The 23,078-nt window shown below is 31.3% G+C and overlaps 1 protein-coding gene across 8 annotated transcripts in view; it reads left to right on the top strand.

The window, feature by feature from the left end:
- Positions 1-23,078, top strand: part of LOC127724137 (inositol 1,4,5-triphosphate receptor associated 1-like) — an 83,545-nt gene that overhangs the window by 42,281 nt on the left and 18,186 nt on the right. For 7 of the 8 annotated variants that reach the window (XR_007992365.1, XM_052231002.1, XM_052231004.1 and 4 more), the window contains 3 exons: positions 13,906-13,936; positions 18,005-18,145; positions 19,656-19,793. Coding sequence is in view for 7 of the 8 variants with exons in the window: in XM_052231002.1 (XP_052086962.1) it covers positions 13,906-13,936; positions 18,005-18,145; positions 19,656-19,793 (310 nt within the window). In the remaining variant the exon portion in view is untranslated. Of the gene's footprint in view, positions 1-12,824; positions 13,286-13,905; positions 13,937-18,004; positions 18,146-19,655; positions 19,794-23,078 lie in introns of those variants that run through there. The other variant, XM_052231008.1, reaches the window with a different exon arrangement.

Genomic DNA, 23,078 nt, shown 5'->3' with positions numbered 1-23,078 from the left:
ACAGTTTGAAACTGAAATGATTTTAATGACTTAAAATTGTAAATTTCTTGAATCACCAACACTACTTTCGATTTTGAAAACAAAATAAAAAACCTGAAGTTTCAGGATAATCATAAATTATGAGTGATTCTGGATTCATTTATGGGATTCATTATGTTTATCAAATGGAAGGAAATCTGAGTATTTTTTATTTTATTACATGTACCTATAAAAGTGTTTGAATATAACTAATGATAATTTCACTCCTTTAATTTGGCATGACATCATTTTGCATTTTACGATTTTAAAAGTGTCTAATCTGGTGAAGACAATTTCAAACATGCATATTACATAGCGAATAAAGCACAAGTTTGTCTCTTGAAAAATTACTTTTTTCAACATTATTTAATAAAACTTTTAATTTTTAAATCAGATTGGTATTTTTACTGAAAAATTATTAAATAATGAAGTTACTTGTCATTGAATAGAATTTCTTTGTAATATTTGTTATAGGCTTGGTCACTTCTGTCAGGTGTGAAGAACACAGGTAAAAAGTGATGACCGAATATCCCCTGGAGTCATTAATATGGTAATTAGGAGTGCCCTCAGGATTATCATACTATACTAGAGTCAGTTTTATTACCGAAAAGCATTTCAACACAGAATTTAGTGCAAAAGGCGATTAAAAAACCCGAACTCAATGTAAGACTGAAATTATTTCTATCAAAATAAAATTGTGACCTAAATCCCAATCTTCCATTTTGGTCAATGACCTTTCAATTTAGGTCATGTCTGGCAAATATGACCATTTCCGAACTCTTTCCACAAAGCTGTAAGGATATTTATGTTGATGACATTAACTATAGATTAATGAGAATTATGACCCTTCCTATTGACGGTTGACCTATAGGCCAAGCACCAAAATATTTACTCCTGCTTTTGGCAGAAAGGAATATTTCCTGATCCAGAATGAGATTTTTCAATATTTTAGGAAAAATATTTGCTAGACAAGAATAATGTTTACAAATTTTCCTTTTTCTAGTACATATATATACATACTTATTTTCTAGCCTTGATGGAGTTAAAAAGCAATAATTAGGTTTGCAGTTTTCAACAGCATCAGGGGCCACATCAACAATTTGTTAACATTGTGATTAGGTCAGTTTAAGGGGAAACACTTATGATAAGTCAAAGATATTTGGTATGCAGTTGAATAAGCATTGGCACATCTCATTTCAATGAAGATTTTTTGTCCTCCCCCTAAGTCATGGCCTATTGACTTTAAATAATTACAATGTTTAAATGATAAAGTTTGTAATTAGGTTGTTTAAAGGGAACCAATTCAATGATATTTAGTATGCTGTTGTAAAAGCATTGGCATATCTCATTTCCATGGAGATTATTTGGCCCTGCCGCTCAGTCATGGTCTATTGACCTTGAAACTATACCATAATTTACATGTTAAAGTTTGAGATTAGGTCAGTTAAAAGTGGAACCACTTATGATAAGTCAATGATATTTGGTATGCAGTTGTATAAGCATTGACACATCTCATTTTCATCAAGATTATTGCACCAAACCTGCTCAGTCATGGTCTATTGACTTTTAAATGATTACATTTTTAGTTGGACCTGTACCTTCAGTCGTGGTTCATTATCTTGGAATATTTTGCATATTTTACATTCAGTATTGTCAATTTAATTTCAATATTTGCATGCATTTTACTATCAAAATTATATACAGGCTAGACATATCTCTGTGTCAGCAGCTTATATATTATATGTATTGTACCTCCACTCTAGGAGGCTATATTGCATTCACCTTGTCTGCCACTCTGTTAGTCTATAAAACAGAAAGACTTCATATTCATATTGCTGCATTGTAATATTTGAGCACTTTTTCCTTTCTATCAGATATCTAATTCCTGTTTCCCAATACTTTGAATAATGTGTGATGGTATGCTTTACACGACGATGTGTGCATTCTTATTTTTATGCCCCACCTACGATAGTAGAGGGGCATTATGTTTTTCAGTCTGTACGTCCGTTCGTTTATCCGTCTGTTCCGCTTCAGGTTAAAGTTTTTGGTCAAGGTAGTTTTTGATGAAGTTGAAGTCCAATCAACTTGAAACTTAGTACACATGTTCCCTATGATATGATCTTTCTAATTTTAATGCCAAATTAGAGTTTTGACTCCAATTTCACTGTCCACTGAACATAGAAAATGATAGTGAGAGTGGGCATCTGTGTACTATGGACACATTCTTGTTTGTATTAGATATATATTCTTGATACAAAGATATATTTTGATGTGGGTGTGATGAAAATTTAGACTATGGTCTTCATGAAAAAGTGCTGGATTAAGGAATCAAAATGATTGATTGTATACAAAATGAACAGCTGATTTGTGGATTAAGGAATTAAATTGTAGATTAAAAACAGCTTTTAAAAGTAAGAAGCTTATCACATGTATAATGTTTTATTTGGCCTTCCAAGTATGATAAATCTGAAAACATTTCTACATTTTTACAAGTACAATGTATATAGGAATAAGATTATGTGGTATGATTGCCAATGAGAAAACTCTCCACCAGAGACCAAAAGATGTAGAAGTTATTTATAAGAAATAATTTTTTTTTAAATCCTTGACTTTTAAAAGAAAATTTGTTGCACTCAAGTAACTGTTTTTCTTTTTGATGTATAGTTTTGATGGTCTATATTCAAGAAACTTAGACTGGTCAAATGCAATCAAATTTGAATTGATATTTTACATACATATTATTTTTGAACATGTTGAAGCTTACTTAAAGAGTTACCAAGTTCAAAATTGTATTATTAAGATATAAAAGTTCAGTACCTATTACAGAAAGATAAACAAATGATTTGTTTAAGCCTCATTATTTTATACATAATTCAGATTATATTCAAATTTAAACCTTTTTGATTTAAAGTCAGTATTTAAATCATGTTGGCCTAACATGGTATGATAGAAACCTAACCATCCTACATACATAAGTGGTAGAACGATAGCCTTTCTTTGGGTTATTATCTACATACATGTAAGAAATCGTATACATTACATGTATGTGATAGGTGATAATCAACGTGAACTTTATTCATTGGTATTTGATTGCATTTATTTCCCGTGGCATTATTTTATCTACCTGTTTCACCTGTAAAAATCAACACAGATGCCAATCAAAGAATTCAAACCGATGGAAGAGTTCAGATTGTTGTGTGATGAAATTAATAAGAAATTATTTCCTGAAAAGGAGTTTCAAAGGTAATTGTAATTAGTTTATGAGTTGGATTTTCTTGAGTTGAATGCCAATTTTTTTTTAAAGGGTATGGAAAAAATGTGTTTTTCATTTTTTATTGTCATATTTTTGTAAGATTTTTTCTAGCACCTGTTCTTTGAGCAATTTCATAAATTAAAGAATTAGTACGTGTACCTACAATGATTGTTATAAATCATTAATGTTTATAATTAGGTAGGGTCCGTGTTGCCACCAGACTTATTTTAATAAATCTAATCAGTAATTTGTCTTTTTGGAGCTATCAATAAATTTTGGCATATAGTATCAGTTTATTTTTTTGAGTACACTTTTTATATCGTCTTTGAAATAAACAAAAATTGATTTGATGATAAAATAACAATGTTATGTATATACATTTATAAGCTTGCTATGCTGTATATATTTTGCTCATTGTTGAAGGCCTTGACAATGACCTATAGTTGCTAACCTTCTATGTCATTGGGTCACTTAATTGTCTCATTGGCAGTCATACCACATCTTATTTTTATATATGTGACTGATATTTTTGCAAGTGAAATTAGAGATTAACCCCCCTCCTTTTACCACAATGACATAACTTTAAATTTTGTAATTGATGAAATATCAACACAACTAAAAAGTATTTCAATTTTAAACAGGATATTAAGAATGATTTATAGATCTTTATTAAAAATTCAATCTAATTTCATGAGGTTATAACATTTGTAAAAGACAGTTTAGTTTCATACCCAAAAGGAAAGACAAGGGCTTAAAAAATGTGATACTAAAATACAGATTAGAATACCTTGCACTTTTTATGAAAATTTATTGGCCACACAACTCAATAGGAGCCCAAATAACTGTAAATATCTGTTGACAAGATTTATGTTGGATGGAATGTATTGATTTCCAATAAATCATAGTTTTTGATATGCGTGCACTTTGATCTCTCGGAGATATGAAATTATAATATCTTCCTAGTTCAAAGTGCTATAATATGGAATGCATTTGTTTATATACACTATAAGTATATAAGTATATGCTATTGTAAGGATATATACATCAAAAGTTACTATGGACAAAAAACAATGGCAAGCAACAGACTTGAAAATAATGGGTTCACGTTTGACCTTCGTGTACTTGTAGGAATTTTGTTACCAACCTCAATCACGTGTGTTTTACTATATTCGAAGCATTTCTTACGCCATGACTAAGATGACAAACACTAGGTAAGCTATTGCCATTACTTGACTTCCCTGGTGGCGAAGGTCGGTGGTTGTCTCCTAAGATTCCAGCTTCCTCCACCAATAAAAATGGGCCGCCACAAAATAGCCAGTAGTGCTGAAAGTGGCTTTAAACACTAAATAATCAATCGATTGAATGACTTCCCTCTGCATTAACATTTTTAAAAAATCTTCTCTGAAACTGCTGAATGGATTGGGACTAAACTTGACTACAATAATCATTTGGTTATTTACTTACTGGACAAGCAAAAATGCCACTGTTACTATAAATAGAACATAAAGGTTCGCAAGAACTAAAACAGTTACAGCAAAACTGAGGAAAGAAGAATGATCAGATGGTCGAGATCAATCTACTGATAAATTTTCAGAGAAATCTGAACAGCCATTTTGAGGTTATTGCCTCAGAAATGTCCAATTGTTAGCAAATTTTGCAGTTATTGGCTATTATCTTGAAATCTATAGCAGGAAGAAAGAAAATAAAAATTGCACAAATGATCAGTTTGACAAGATTTACAAGTAAGTTTTTATATAGATACGGTCATCAGTCAATCCCTTATAAGAGTTATTGCCCTTAAATGAGGATTATTTACCCATTTGTTTTTGTGTTTTTGGCTATTATCTTGAAAACTGCAATTGATAGAGAGAAACTTTAAACAGCTACAATGATCATCAAGACAAGGTCTACAAATAAATAAACATTATCTGAATCGTCAGTCGATTCCTTACAGGAGTTATTGCCCTTCAATGTTGATTTTCACCCAATTAATCTTTTTTGATAAAACTATAGTTGATAGAGAGAAATTATTAACTGCTAGAAAAAATAACAAGACAATATCTACAAACAAGTTTAGTGGGTGAAATCATCAGTTGACTCATTATAGGAGTTATTGCCCTTAAATGATGATATTATTTGAACTCATTTTCAAGTATTTGGCTATAATCTTGCTTTAACAGATAGAGGGAAACTTACATAGTGTGTGAAAGATGGCTGCTACTGTTGCTTCCAATTCTATTGTTGCATATTTTTGCTAGGTGAGGGATTCAGGCTCTTTGGAGCCTCTACTAAATTAGAACTGTCTCAGCAATGAAAGTATAAAAAAAAATTTTTTTATGATCTGTAGAAAATTCTTCTGCATGACCCAGTTTTCTGGTATTGGTAATCATGCAATTATCAATCACTGCAATTTTCAAATTAAAAATGCAGCAAACAATTTTGAGCAGAGTTACCTGACCCCCCTCCCGTTAAAGTCCTGGACCCAACTCATAAAGGGGTTTCATACTGAAATATCTTTGTACCATCAAATGGACTACACAAATTAAAGGGCATGGGTACACAAATAATTACATCATAAATCTTCTTTAAGATTGATAAAAATGATAAACTAAATATATTGAGGACTTATAAGATAAACTAGATTTTGTACTTGAAAAACTGATAGCTTGTAATATACATATCTATGATTTTATATGGTTCAAGGTCTCATATAGCCCAAACTTCTTAAATTTCAAGTTTATTTTCAACTTTGCAAAAAAATCAAATTGTACAGAGGATGCAGACTGCATTCAGTGAAAACTTTAAACATATCTGAATGCTTTTATACCATAAGTAATGAACTATTGGGCTAATATCTGCAATTTGGAAATTTTCAATGGTGGATAAAGTTTCAACTTTTTTACATCATCTGAACCAAAGCCAATTCAATGAAATTGAAGCTAGCTAGATTTTATTTTTTGGTTCATGCAATAAATTGAAATCAAGAAACATTCTGAATACTGTAAATTCAGAAATTATTGCGATGTTTTTATTATTGCGAAAAATGAGACAGGGTTATAATCGCAATAATTTAAAACTCGCATTTTGAAATTTTTTATTCGAATTAAACAGGATTTTTCTCAATATCGCAAAAATTACAATCGCATTTTGGTCTAAAAATGACAAAATCGCAATAATTAATGCACGCAATAATTTCTGAATTACAGTATATGTTGAGGGATGTATGTATATAGACAAATATGCCTTATTATTTATGCAAGTTTTCGACATACATTGGGGACCTCGGTGGCTGAGTGGTCTAAGTAGTTACTACTGTAATCACAAGCCAGTCAACACTGAGGTTGTGAGTTCGAACCCTGCTCGTGCAGGTGCACTCGACTTCAATCTTAATTGACTAGGATTGTCAGTTTTCCTATCGAAGGTCGGTGGTTTTCTCTGGGCACTCCGGCTTCCTCCACCAATAAAAACACGAAATAGCCCAAAAGTGGTGCTTAAAAGTGGCGTTAAAACACCAAAAATCAATCGACATACATTGCATACATATAAATGCATAAATCATAATATATTCCACCCAAAATGTTTTCAAAACTAGGTAAATGTTTATACATTAAATCTACTCACATAACAACACCCAAACCAACTGGAAAAAACTATTAAAATGTAAATGTCATCTCTTTCTATTTTATATACAAAAGATAATGTTGTGAGAAAATTAGAATTTAACTGCTGGACGAAAAACTTGTGAAATTGAAAATTTGATACATTGATTAATTTGTTTGTCCTGTTATCTATTTTGTTTGTTCATTTATAGCTATTATATCTCATCTTATACAGAGGTTAATAAATATGCACTTTAAAATATTCATGTTGATGGCCTAGCTCAGACCATTGGTTACAATTCTGTTCTTTGTAAAAGTCAAATTGAATTAAAAAAATTGCATCAGTTCAAACATGAAATAAATTTTACTGCTCAGTGCTGATAGAAAACCCTGAAAACATGCAAAGGTAGAAGTTGAGTCTTTAATAAATGTGGCAGGCTAATTTCTACCCTACTTTCACTTTCAACAATTAATTTCCCAACATGTTTTATTTATTTCAATATATATGCAACTTATAGGACCACTGAAATAGTAAACTTTTCAAAGAAGACAAAAAAATCAGGCAACATAGCCCATAAAATGCTTGGAACTATATTAATTGTGGTTTGAAGCCTTATTATTTAATTGAGAGACTAAAATGGAAATAGAGTTATTCATACTTTGCATCATAACTTAGGAGAAACAAGAAAAAACTGTGAGCCAAACTCTCACCAATTCTTACTCCTGCACAGACCACAATGCCATCAAGCATTGAGAGTTTTTTTTAGATTTTCAGTTGGATAAATGAACAAACAATTTATGTATCATTGTCGTTTTGCTTAGTTTCTTTTGTTACCTATTCTGACATCGGACTCAGACTTCTTTTAAACTGAGTTTTACTGTGTGTATTGCTATGTGTTTCTTTATTCTACATTGGCTAGAGGTATAGAGGAAGGGTTGAGATCTCACAAAACATATTTAACCCCGTCGCATTTTTGCACCTGTCCCAAGTCAGGAGCCTCTGGCCTTTGTTAGTCTTGAATAATTTTTAATTTTAGTTCATTTATATGTTTTGGAGTTTAGTGTGATGCCCATTTTCACTGAACTATTACACAATTTTATTTAGGGGCCGGCTGAGGACCACCTCTGGGTGCGGGAATTTCTCGTTGCGTTGGTGGCCTTCGGTTGTTGTCTGCTATTTGGTCAGGTTGTTGTCTCTTTGACATATTCCCCATTTTGATTCTCAATTTTATTAAACACATGGATAACCTTATACCTAGCTTCACTAAGAAAGGAGTATGAGTAGCAGACTGATTTTAATGCCTCATTTTATACTGAAAGTATTTAAGTAAATGCCTAATTTACCATATATATATTTTTTGTCTGTTCAAACTTTTGAGTCATCCTCATGACGGTCAAAGGAAATGTACATCAAATGCAACATTGACCATGATTGACCATGATTTGTTACAAAAATGGATATCATCTGATAAGTTTTGTAATTTTTATGAAAACAATTTGTTTACTATAGATACTTTGGCTACTCTTTTAAGATCCTTGTATTTTTCCCGAGTAACTTCTTTAGTGTGAATATGGTATAGTGAACTATTTTAATGGTCATAGTGTGTGCATTGTAAAAACAGAGCAAAACTTTTGATTTGCAATTAGCACTACCCATAAGGGTGCTTTGTTCTTGTTTGCAAGTAAAAAGTATTTGTTTTGGTCTTACATGAAGGGGTCAGACAGAAATTGATACAAGATTATAACAAAGTATTTTAGAAATCTGTGACAGACTGTAATAATACTTTAAATACAATGCCTGACACTTTGGAACTTGATATAATCTGAGGACATATATAACAGTAGATATATCTAACCATAAGATGGTAATGAAGTTAGTTTACACATCATTAAGGCAAACTTATTCCCTAATTGATAATTGTCTGGACAATTTATCTCTGTTTGTTCAGTTTGTTGTATAAAATCACGAATTAACCATGAAATTTGCTACAAACCATCCTAAAATCAATAAACAAATTCAGAGTAAATGTTACTGTTTCCAGAGAAAGTCAATTATTTTTTTTTACTGGTATTTTATTTCACACCTTGAAAATTTACTGCATAAATGTTAACACTTACTAAAAAAAAATGATCTTTGAATTTGAAGAGTGGCCTTGAAAATTCATTGAGGATATTGCCTTCTCAGAATCAAAATTTTCTTATTGAAAAAACTTGTATTTCTCGGACTTTTTGCTGGGCAATTTATTTAAAAGATTGCCATGCAACTTTTATATTTTAAGCTTACATCTTATAAGCATCATGTTCAAAAACAAGCACACTAACCTATTTATTGTATCATTGGCAATCATACCACATCTCCTTATTTTATATTTATCTTTTCATGGCAACTCGTCCTACATGGTTTGTCACATTTACATGAAACTTGTTGCATTGTACATTGTTAGATCCTAACATGTAGGTGTGCATGTGTGTAGGATGTTTGGTCCATCGAGTTTTTTGACAGAGCTGAGGGTTACTGACCATATCATTGCAACTCTTCCTACATGGTCTATTGTATCAACATGAAACTTGCTACATTGTTAGATTCATATACAGATGTGTATGTGGGCATGATGTTTCGGTCTATTGAGTCTTATTTTTATGCCCCTTTTAACTTAAGAGTTTTGGCAGAACAGACCTTGTTATCGCAACCTCTCTTCAATTGCCAGCAAGACACAGGGTTTGGTAGAATCCTTTTAAAATTTTATATTTATGAAACTTAGTACATACTGTTTTAACTTACTACCTGAAGTGATTACATGCTATTATTATCTGTTGCTATTCAAAGATAAGGTTTCCTTCATAAACATGTATAATTCATGTATAAATTAGATCAGGTTATTTTATTTCAACTCTAATCCTTGCCCTTTAATTATCCCCAATAATAATATTTTAATAGTTGAAAGCAATATATGAAATATTATTATTATTCTTGAGGCAAATTGACAAAATACTTTAGTTTGTTTTTTTCTAAATTTGGATTAGAAAATTTACTTCTTTTGAATTGTAAAATTGATATAGAATTAAATAACTGTATTCAAATCGATAATATTTTCCAATTTAATTGTTATTTCTGTATCATTTAATTAATTTGTCTTTATCAAATAAATAGAATTTTCTTTACTTAAGTTATTATAATTAACTTATAATCTATCATGTTTTATGCAAAGAGAAGAAAAAATAGAATATCAGCCAACTAAAAGTTCTGTAATTTTAAGAAACAGCAATACAGATTTCTTGGATACTCATTTTTGGCTGGGATGGACGAAGTCTAAAACTTGCTTACAGGTTGCACTTCTGTAAAAATATAGACAATTTCCCATAGGAAGCTACTTTTATGGCTAAAACTGTGCATTGTTCCAGATAGTTCAATTTATCCACTATCCAACAGTATTTATACTGGTAAAATTCCCAAGTTGTGTCTTTATGAGATGAAACATGGATATTATATCTGGGAATCAGTAGGTAAACAAAACAAAATATCTATGAATATTAAATATCTCCCCAAAAAAGGCATGGTTTGTGAATCAGCTGTAATTACAAAGTGCAACCTATAGTATGAGGGGCCTGATGGGGGGGGTCTCATCACGATTCACGAGTTGATTTTTTTGTCAATCACAATTGACAGAAAATAAATTTCCATGATCACGGATCACGAAAATATAAAAAAAAAAAAATCTGTAGAAAAACCGATCACGATAGCGAAAATGCGCCGATCAAGAAGAACGAAAATAACCCATCAGGCCCCTCTAGTATGTGATCTTGGGCGGTTGAAGAAAAGTGGGTAACTTATTTGTGTAATCAACTCCTACTACAGTATTCAACACAGATCCCTAAAACTTGACAGGAAGGTTGCACATATGTTGAAGTTGTGCACCTGCTATAATGGAATTGTTTGAGAAATTTTTACATTTCATATATTCTCCATTGTTTAAGAAACAGTCTCTGTGCAACCCAGCAATCTGAGTCCTTGATCTATTTTTTTTATTGAAAAAGTAGACAAAATTAATCTTTTGTCTTTTACCGGTAAGTGTAGCTAAAAGACAAAATAAAGAAATCAACAAAGAAAACAAAATTTAAATGTTTTATATAAAGACTTTATATGCATGGAGTTAGATCAATGGATATCCTTTTGTGAATCAGACTGATGAAAGGCTTTAAAAGCTTTCAAGGCTTATTGTGACCTTCAACTTTGTCTAATGTTTGTTCATTAACCTATTAGATTTACTTAAAAGTAAACGAAAAGCCTTCTCAGACAAAAAGTATGTTTAGATTACATAACTAGTCTTACTGATTACATGTACAACATTGCTTGATTATGAATAATAACAGAGAATGGTTTTAATGTAAAAAGTCGGCAACCAACTGAATAAATGTTGGTTACAAATGCACCACACAATGAATACTAACCCATTATCATCTTAAAGAGGATTGTATATCAGCCTAAAACTAAAGAGTAAATACACTATTCATGGCGGGGACTTTGAGGATTAAAAAGCGGCAGTGGCAAATATTTCATGCATATCCATAATCATTGGGCTTGGAAAACATTAAATACTAATATACTATTTGAATTTCGATGTTGGCTAAATTATTAACACAATTCTTAATTTTAGACCAGTTATTCTCTTTTCCTTAGAAAATTTGTCCCCTCCCTCATTTTCTGAATTGGGATCCACTGCTTCATTGCCAAGAAAATGACAAAATTTCAGAATGGTTTTCTCTACAAGAGGTTTACTGGTAAAACTTAAGAAATTTCAGTACTAAAAGATTTAATTTGAGAACAGATTCCACAGTCATGAAGAGAAGAACTATAATATGTAGTTAGCTTTTATTTAAGAATTAGAGTGTTTGTTTAGAAAACTGTATAATCCATTGGAAGAACTTAGAAATTTACTTGCTTTCATCCCTGGTATCTTTACATATCAAGGCTTTCAATACAAGGCTTAAGTGTACTTACAATAACAAGAATCTTGAACAGTGAATTGATGTAATGTCAAACTTTGAAGGAATTGTTTTGTTTTTGGATATTGATTGATGGCATTCCTGAATGATTGTATGTTTGTTTTAGTGAGAGGAACATTTGCAAACTCTTGTCATTCAGATAATCTTACAAGTTCTGTTTTGAAATGTGATTTCTTCATCAGGTTAGAGGAACCTACTTAGTACTAGCAATGCTTTTACCAGTTGTGGGTGTATATATAAATAAGAAGATGTGGTATGAGACAACTATCCATCCAAGTCACAATGTGTAAAAAGTAAACAATTATAGGTCAAAGTACTGCCTTCAACACGGGGCTGTGGCTCACACCGAATACTTGAATACTTGTAATAAGGTCACTCTAATTTTTAGTTGTAATTTTTTTCCTGAAATGACTACTTTAGCAACCGATACCTAATATTTGATGAGAGGAAGGCTTATTTTCAAATTTTATTCTACAAAACTTCTGTTTTCAGGAGCAAGAATTGTGGGGCGAGTGATGACATTTTTATAATAAAAATTGTTGATTTCATTTAAATGGAATGGCAGTAAAAAAATGTCTTTTGATTGCAAAATTTTGGAGTCTGTGAATCTATGAATCAATTTGGAGTGGCCTTTTAAGCAGTTATCAAAGCTTCATGTGTGAATTTAAAGTTTACCTACCAGTTTAACCATGCTTATTGACTCGCGTAAGATCTGTTTAATCTTCCAGAAAGTTTGTATCTTAATAAAGTTGATGGTCCAATAAATTTGTACTATGAGTGTTCACTGGATGCTATGATAAGCTTATTATTGTTAAAATTTCTAGTAAGATTTATGCTGGTATGATATGTTTACGATTAACAGTGTGATTAGAAGTTTTTAGGATTAACTGGATGTGTGTTTATTACATGTTTGCAGTGCAAGGACTAAGCAGTCTCGTTTTTTTTTTAAAGATTATGTTCATACCGGTAATTGGAAATTTGACTGCAACCGATTTTGAAATTTAATTTTCTTTCCAGTTTACCTGTAGACTATATTAAAATACCTTCAAAATGGCCTTTCAAAGGTCATTTGAGAATAGTTGAGTATTATATAATTTTAACCAAGAAAAAATATGTTTGACAATTTGCTGTATTCTAACAATGAATTGAAGACGTAATACAATGGTGCATTCAAAACCATATTACATTCAAAGGCAAAAGATTGAATAAAAAGGTTGAAGTCAAATGAAGCTAAGTTAATAACGTTGAGGTCTTATTTACACCAGTTTGGAGTAACATTTGAATTGTTCAGTCATAGCGAAACATATGTCAGAGTGCTTTAATTTAACAAGTGAAGTTGACTCTTTATTCAAAGTTACAAGTTTATGATGGCAGATAAATTCCATCATGTTGTGATAGAAGCTCTGCGAAGGTAAGTGCATTGTAGATTTGTTTTCTGTTTGGAAGCAATGCAAATAAGTTTATATCTGGATCTTTTATAGCAATCTCTGGTCTAGTTGTTGCCAAGTGGGTTGCTGGCTTGAACCTTGATAGGTGAAACAGAAAAAAAACTAAAATGTTATGTGTATTTGTATACTGGTTAATCCCCTTCTGTCCATCATCCAATGAAATTTTTGTCAACCTTTCTCAGGAACTGCAAATCATAGCTTCCTAAAATTTGTTATCAAGCTTCATATGAGCATGTGATACTGTGTGAGGCATTTTCACATTCATAGTTCGTCAACTTCTAGTTTACCAAATACTTAAATATTCTAACATATAATGTCCATGTTTGCAATTTTCATCACATTTTTCTCTGGATTTGAATCACAGCTTCCTGAAATTTGGCATCAATGATTCATTTGAGTATGCTATACTGTGTGATGCATTGGTAACTTTTTGGAATAGGATTTAAAGTCATGATTGATTTTCTGGTAGACATAGTACAAATGGACCAACATCAATTTTCAGACACTGCATGACACTGATGAAATGCCTTTAAATTTTCATATTCGTAAACTAGTATGTTAAAACTTTTTATTTCTTTTTCAGTATCCATCAGCTGACAGAATCTGAAATAGAGGTAATTTTTTGTTTGCATTCAAGTTTGCCATAAATAATTCTTGATTCATCCGATTGAGAGTCAAATGCATGTGTATTTGTAAGTCTTAATGAATTTGCTTGTCATTCAAATGCATGTGCAATGCATTTAATGATTTGTTTGTGTTTGTCTTAATTGTGCAGTATTACTGAGAAGACATAAACAAAATGTATAAAAAAAAACTGTAAAACTTTGATAAAACTTGTGTTATTTCTGCTAAAAACAAGAGAAAACACAGGTTTAAAAAATATCAAGATGAAGGTTAAATTACTAGTTAGTACATAGAATAAGAAAATGTTTGGAAGAATTTGTTGTTTCTGAGTCTGTTTTCGATATATTGCTGTTCACTTGCACAAAATGAATCATTCACTCCTAAAATTGAAATTCATTGCAAAGATCCAGTAGCAATTTACAGTACATAAAATGGTTTCTTGTTATTTAGTTCTCAATTGCAGTGAACAATTCATTGGTTGTGATTTTACTGCAATATCGGTCAGGTGTACGAGGATGCACAATTTGGAAATAGGATTTTTTATAAATAATTTTTCTTTTACTGCAATATCACGTGTATAAGGATACATAATTTGGAAATAGGATTTCTATAAATAATTCTTCTTTTACTGCAATTTCAGGTTTATAAGGATACATAATTTGGAAATAGAAAGTCTATAAATAGCTCTCTTTATTTCTTTTTTTTTTGTTTTTTTGTCAAGTTTTTAGTACACCCTCGACAAGTCAATCTACTGATCCCAGTATGAATAGACTTATTCCTTCACATTTAAGTGTGAACTGCTTGAGTATTATAGCATTATAAACTTTTTATGTGAAAAAGATTTTTAAGAAGATCAAACACATGCTGTGTCAGAACATGCTTTTCATTATAGAATTAAAGTTGATAAATGAATTATGTTAATACAAGACAGATATCTTTTGGCAGATTTTCTCCTAATCTGACAGGTTATTTAGCACCTCATTAGCTTTTTTGTATCTTATACATGAAATTAACATTAGAAAACTACACTGCCACACATCTATTGATGAAGTTCAAAAGCTATATTTTTTTCTTTGATGAGTTTTTTTGTAGCTTATTCAGCCTAAAATTCTATTTTCTTGCCCTGCTGTGTTGAAATTTCATACATACAATTCTTTTTTTAAATTGTGCATTCCTTGTTAAAAAGATTATTTATATGATGATAAATTTGGGTTTTTTTTCACTCTTTGATAGTGAGGGGCAATATGTTATCCGATCTGTTAGTCTGTCCGTTTGTCTATCTTGTATCAGGTTTAAATTTTTGTATAAATATAAAAATTAGAAGATGTGGTAAAATTGCCAATGAGACAACTATCCACCAGAGATCAAATGACATAGAAGGTTGTTTACCATGAAATTGTAGTTATTTCAACTTAAAACTTAGTATGCATGTTCATATTGATGTAAAACAATAAGATAAATCAAACATCAGGACAGATATTGAAGATGGAAATTGGGGATCGTGTGCACAGAAGCATTGATATGTGTAATTTCATGAATCATGGAAAACATTTTTTTTCAAGCTTTAAAGTTACAATTTTACCTATATATATTTGCACAAACATCTGTGAATAACAATACCTTTCAATATGTCAACACAAAGACATTTCAAATTTCAAAATTTAACTGCAGGACTATCAAATTGCATGAAAATAACCCTGGCCTTTGCCACCCTTAGCAGGTTGATATTGTCTATACCTGCATAAATAGGATGTATTGTGCAATGAACACAATAGTAAAGCAGTTGTAAACAGATTGATTTAAATTCTTTATGGAAGGTCTTTTATGTATAAATATGTAATAATTGTGTAATGGAAATATTATGTATATAAAGTAAAAGGTTAGGAAATGTATAAAGCTTGACATATGGTATAGACACTTGACTATTGATAGAGTCCATATATGGCTTTATTGTGTTATTTGAATGCTGTCCAAGTGTAATATTACCAATATCTTCCTTTATTCATGCCTATATTTAACGATTACACAATCAAAATAATTTTGTTTCCTGCCTATCATTGTGGTAGTGTGCTTACCTTGAGATTTGGCATTCATTAAAGTCACTCATGGGAAGTATCAAAAGTGACCGCTCAAGAGAGGTGACCTTTTAAGGAGGCATGGTAGTATTTCCTGGCCCATAGGGATAATGAAAGCCTTTTTTAAATTTTCGCCACTTTCTAACACTGCCCAAAATTCTACATACACAGTTAACTGAAGTACTTTCATTATAATGTTCAGAAATTAATTTGAAAATGTATGATGACTGTTTACTTTTTTTGCTCTCTTTATAAATCAAAGGCCACTATTGCTTTTAGGTCTTTTATCATGCAGTGAATACAAAATTTTAAAAAAATTCTCAAAAATTCATTTTCACCTGTATGTAAAATTATTTCATATTTTTCTACACCTGATTAATCCCTCAGTTTGGGAAAGTATGTTCAGTTGATACTGTATTTTTTGTCCAATCATAATGTTCAGATACATTGACTTAAGTAGGGTACACAAAAGAGCAACCTAAATTCCTGAATGTAAATACTACCATGCCACCTTAAGGTGTAATACCACCATTATTTTTCCCCTATTAGTCTTTGTTAAATTTGCACTTTTCAAAAAATTGTGCCGAATTTATCTTTTATTTCAAGTAAAGAAATACTTGGCATGAATAAAGTTTTATCCTGTCCAGTACTACAGACAAAATTTCACATAACATTTCATTGCATATAAGATAACAAATTTCCACCCCTTTCTTTTCTGTTTACAAGAATTTGTAACCATGTAACCTCAAGTTTCCAAAATATTTTATAGAAACACCAAATAAAAAAAGAATAGTGCTTTTAAACACCCAAGATATATGTTTATGACTCAGAAATTTTTTACTGCAATGAAATGTAGGATTAATTTCATACAGCTGTCAAATTCATGGGAAATTTTTTTTTTCAACCCTTTTTCGTATGCAACTGGATGTGACATACTATGATTTGGTGGTATTACACCTTAAATGAGGTTCTGAAAAATAAAATCTGATTCCAACATTGCACATGGCCGGGATCGGGGCAAATTGTTTTAGTGTTTTGAATGGATAGAGTTATCATTCGTGCAAGCAGACAAATATAAAGAAACATTAGTAAATAGAAGTTGTAAAAAAAACATTTGTAATTTATATCCTACTCCGTTTATTGTCCCCCCTGCAATTCGTTGCTGGAGACATAGAAATACCTGGTGTCCGTCTGTCCGCGGTCTTGTTTGTGCTCTCTATCATATCTCTGTGATAACAGTTTATTATCAAATGTATATCAAAGGTTTATATCAGCAATATCTCGGAGGAGTTTGAAATCAGTGGCGATCAAATATTTTTAAAAGAGTTATGCCCCATGGAAACATTAATTATAGGGAAAATTGCATAGTTAGTGCTATCGTGTGTACAATTTTTGCCAGATTTTTATATAAGCAATGTCTTGGAAAAGTTTGAAAATCATTGCTGATCAAATATTTTTAAAACAGTGATGCCCATGCAAAAAATTAGTTATACTGGAAATTGCATTGTATTTGCTCTCATGCCTTCATACCTTATGAACTAGCATGAAAAAAATTAGGCTTAGGGTGTTGGTCTAGTACATAAGAGGGTTCATAATCATATCATATCAAATCAACAAATTATTATCCTGTTATCAATGTGTAACCATCTCAGTAGTAGTATGATCACCTTTAGTGTGGGCGCTCAGGGGTTCAAAACCCTGGCCGGGTCAATATAAAGACTGGTCAACCCGTAGTCAGAATGATATGTCCAGGTCTTCCTTTTGACTGTTGCCTTGTGAACTAGCGCCTTAAAAATCTAGCTTGGCATGTAGGTCTAGTACAAAGAAGGGTTAATATTCATATCACATTAACATGTTCTGGTCCTGAATATGCCACTGGACATTAAACAGTCATGTTTCAGCATCATGTTATCCATAAAATATTTTCCAGTGGAAGAATAACTATAGAGAACTGTAAACATGATCCTTATATATTCTTTGCAGAATAAGTTTACCAGTCTTTCATTAGCCTTCAAAACAGATAAATTGACTTTAGAGAAAAGACTAGAGATACAGGAAAGATACAGAGATTTATCTGAACAAAATGTCGACAAAGAAATTAAAGGTCTTAGGACATCTTTGGAGGTTTGTATGACTACAAGTGTGTGGTTCTTGGTTTGATGCGTTGTACAGTTTACTGTATCACACCTGTAGCCAGAGTGTACAGGGAGTTCATCCTATCCTCATGACCAAAAAATACTTTTATGTAAATCTATTAAAAAATCATAAATCTTTTGTGCTAGGATTTCAACGAAAAATCGAAATAAATACACAGTTCCAAATTGATATTTATAGAATTAGAAGAAAAAATATTGGTAAAAATGAAATTTTGTTAAAAATTCACAAATTTTAAGAAATATCTTTTTATGCTAGTATTTCAATTTAGATTTATAAAAAAAAATGGTTGACCAAATACATAAATAATTTGTAGGATTTTAACAAAACTTGATATTTATGTAAAAAAATATCCTGAATTACATCCTGGTGTCAAATTTTACGAAAAATTTGATACATCATAAACATGTACTGCTTTGCTTGTATCAGTATTAATTATTGTTTCTGTCTCATACAAATATGTGCAAACATGGCCATTCTCGAGATGTTCGTTCTGGTTTTTGAGAGATGGCTTTAAACAAATACATAAAAAATGAAAATGCAGAAAAGGTCCACAAAATAAGGCAAAAACTTAATTGCTCCAGAACTCTCTATCCCTGGGTTTGATTATAGCCTTTTCATAACTTGTTAAGAAAGATGTATTTTACAGTTATCAGTATCATTAAAAGTTCCTGTTGGTTTTCTGACAGTTATTGCCTCATTAGAATTTTCTAACAGTTATTGTCCCATTAAGTGAAGATAAAAGTCAATTTGGAAATTAGTTTGACTATTAAATGGGTGCATATCATTTTTATAGAAAAAATGATCAGTAATTCAAGTCTAATAGTGAAATGTTAACACCTTTTAACATCTCCTACAGAAAAGTAAGACATTTGAAAAGATTAAGTATCATATTATCATAGATTATGTAACTTTGATTTAAAAAAAAACATCTTTTTATGCTAGGTATTAAATGAAAATTGATATATAGGTATAATATGCTATTCCAAAGTGATTCCCAGTGTAAAAAATAGCCATCTGCTACCATTTTCAAAATAATTGACTTAAGGATGTACTTGGGTCAGGTTTATGAATTTTTGTCAGATGTTCGGACTTCTTGGGTTTTTTCAGACGATACAGGGTAAAATATTTTGCCCCATATCACCCACTTTTCTTTTCATAAAAGACTTAAATAGCTCATAAAAAGGTCATTACCAAATTTGAGCAGATTCTAGATTTTTTTTTCTTACAATTTGAAATCCAAATAATGTCAATGCTAAATATAAGGTAAAAGTTCAGTTCAGCATTTTCCCACCATTTTTTAAAAAATCAAATATCGCAAAAAGGAGTTCCATAATATTTTTAGCTTATTTTGTTCCTTTACTAATGCTCTTCTGACTTATAGTATCAATTTAAGGTTCTAGATTTTTTTAATTTTACATAACTATATCCTTGATACATGAAAAATTGTTTTGAAGAATTTATATTATCTTCTTCATAGACTATCAGCCAGTTACCAGAATGTGTGGATTCCCAAGTACAAGATGTATTGAAGAAGATCAGAAGACATATAGATGTGCTTGAACAGACTTCAACAAAAGTTTCTAGTAGAGCTGAAGTATTTGGTGCAGTTCAACAAGTAAGTATTATTGTTTCCATGTTTCCTTTATATTTGTGTAGGATTCTTAGTTTTCCTAAAAATTACATGAATAATACACTAGCTATCAACCAATCAAAATCGAAGTTCATGGTTCTTTCTGGGCACTCCGGCTTTCTCCACCAATAAAAACTGACCACCATGAAATAGGATATAGTGCTGAAAGTGGCTTTAAGGTAACACGATACCGAATGGCATATCTCCCAATTTCCAAACTTTTTGACACACGTGTTCTTTGAATCGAATTACATCGGAATATGTAATAAAAAATGGGGGTCACCATTTTTGTTTTCTTGGTATTTTGATAGGAATACGTCAATTTTGGCGACAAATTTACATTAGGTATATAGGAGAAATGGCTTTTTTTCGGCTTTCCTTTTTAGATTTTCCAATGGATGGATATGTTCTTATATACGGAGAAAAACAAAAAACTAACATAATATCCAGGATTGCATACTGAATCCATACACGTAAAAAAACTCATATGTCACCATCCTTGTTTTTGAGATAAATGGCTTCAAAGTTGATCGATATGCCTAGAATTTGACCGAAAACGTATGACGTTATTGAATACAGAATATAACGTTATTCCTACTCAGAGATATGGAAAACAAAACATGTGTCAGGATCTGAATGTTGTTTTTTTATTTTCATTTCCCCTGTCGGGTTTCGTAAATTTCCTAGTTATGCAATATGAAATTCTACTGATATAAATTTATTTCGTCCTGCACATGGAAATTTCACTCACATGAATTAACATTAATCTCGTCTGAATTTCACACCAAACGAGCATATACTTGAAACTTGCTTGAACTGGTTGGTTCCACGTGAATCTTATGATAATAGTTCATGCATAAATCAACGGAATTTGGTACACGTTGAATTCACGTAAATTTTTATAATAAGATTATTCAAATAATATCTTTATTCTAAATTTAATTTAAATCATGAAAAATACCTCCAAATGTTTGTAAAGTTCACGTGAAAATAACATGAAAAATTTCACGTGTGGTTCATTTGAATTACTGAGTTTTTAACTCCATCATTTAAGACAATGGTGGTGTCATCGCTGCATCCATGCAGAAATAGAGTACTTTAAAAATTTGATTCAGTTAACAGATTTATAATTGCTTGGTTTTTGATGGTTGTTTAACGTTCAGTGGCAAATAGTTCATGCATGTTCGGGACGATACAATACAATTTGGAAAACAGTTGTTTATAAAAGACAAATTTGATGCACCAGTCAAAAAAGGTTAAACATTCTGTTAGTTGTGAAAATTATGAGGGAAAATAATTATCCTGATAAAATACACATTCTAAAAAATAAAATAACAAAACTCAAAGAAAAATTCAAAACTTAAAAGTCCCTTATCAAATGACGAAATCATAAGCTCAAATACATCGAAAGAATGATAAACAGCCGTCATATTCTTGACTTGGTACATACATTAGTATAGTGTACTCTACGTGGTGTAAATGTGTGAGTTGGTTGGTTGAGCAAGTCGGACAAACCTTGCAAACTGTATGCAAAATTTCACAAAGTTCAACAGTCTGTCATTTGTGGAAAATTATTTACAAAACAAATCTTGAGATCATATATTCATTCTTTATAAGTAAAGCAAACCGCGAAATATAAAAGTTCCAGCTTGTAATTCCACATGTAGGAGATGTAAGCCGTAGTCTGTACACTGCGTTCCTTTTATATGTTATCAAAATGCCTAATCCAGCAACCTGTCATGAACAAAAAATAAAGAAAATCCAGACGACATGCGTACCTTTAATATGAGTAGTAACACCAGGTAAATAATTTAAACCTGAAGCAAAAAGACTGTAGTCCTAAATAATTAGCCGTATGTATAAACCCTATGTATATATGTCAAGTGCGTGATTGACGGTCGAACGGACACGGGTGAAACAATATGATGATATGTGCTCTATTGGAATTTTGGTGACAAAACATATTTTTGAATATGCAGTTCATATAATGGAATGGTAATTTGGAGATCTAAAATGAAGTAGCAGTGTAAGCAAGCTACCATTTCCGTCATTTTGTCTTTGGTGGAAAGTTGATTAATTGGCAATCTTACCGCATCTCCTTATTTCATTATGGTTTGAATTTTCTCAAGAAGAACAAAAGTTTTAAGACTTAACAAATATGTACTAAGAGACTGAAATGTTACTGTGATAATTATACTACACATACTTTCCAATTTAGGGGACCAACGTTTACTAAAACTACAAATTAGAAATAAAAAGATACACGTCCAATTAGCATTAGTCACAATTTTCTTGAGGTCTTTGGTTTTGATGTCGTTAAATGTCCAGATGTTGCTATCTTATAAATTGCATATCTCATATCTCCATTTATCATTATAACAGCCAACTTTTGTACAAAAAACATGTACCATATATTTTTTTGTTTTATTTGTACTTGTCCTTTTACAAATAAAGTCTCATGTTACCCCACTTCCATAATGAGCAAGCGGTCGATTGCTTTGAAAAAATTAGAGGCAATGATTTAAATTTTAACAATTAAAGTTATAAGTGACGGGTGTAAATTATAGGATTGATTGTTGGTTGCTTAACGTCCAGTGGCAAATAGTTCATGCATGTTCAGGACGAGAACAAGTTAACAATAAATACAATAGCTAGGTTTTGTAATAGAGGCCATCTGGGATGATGGTCGAGAAAATTTGGACTGACACTGGAAAATGAGGGTATATTGGATAGGGACAGACATTTTGTTTCGCAACAGGCCACCTACGGACCTCTCAAAGAGTTGTTTCAAGGGTTCTTAATGTTCAAAGAGCGTAGAACTCTCTTTACACGAGGCATCAGATTTAACGTCCCCATTCTGACCGGACGTGGCTGCAAACTTGATACATCCCGCACAGCCAAATGGACGCCCCACTTTGGAAGCATTTTCTGACTGCAGGTCGGAAGAAGACCAAGTGACCATATTTCTATTTCCTAGTCATCCTTGGGGTGTAAATTGTAGAATAAAAACAAAATATAAAAATTATGTACATTGTCAGAAATATAAAATTCAATGTATTTGTACTCACTACGAAACAAGTGGAAAGGTCGGCGAGTCTCGCTTTTCATCGTGTTTCTAAAGCTCGTACACATACATTTTATATTACAATGTACATATATATACTAGTATATAGTATATTTATCCACACAAAGAAATAAAAACACTTCTTTTTTACATGTATATAGATATACTTTTATACTTGTTCTAAAAACTCCTTTTAAGACTGTGAA

The sequence above is a fragment of the Mytilus californianus genome, unplaced genomic scaffold (assembly GCF_021869535.1).
Source record: "Mytilus californianus isolate M0D057914Y unplaced genomic scaffold, xbMytCali1.0.p SCAF_14, whole genome shotgun sequence".
Classification (NCBI taxonomy): domain Eukaryota; kingdom Metazoa; phylum Mollusca; class Bivalvia; order Mytilida; family Mytilidae; genus Mytilus; species Mytilus californianus.
The sequence above is the reverse complement of the archived record's forward strand: the minus strand, read 5'-3'. Positions and strand labels throughout refer to the sequence as shown.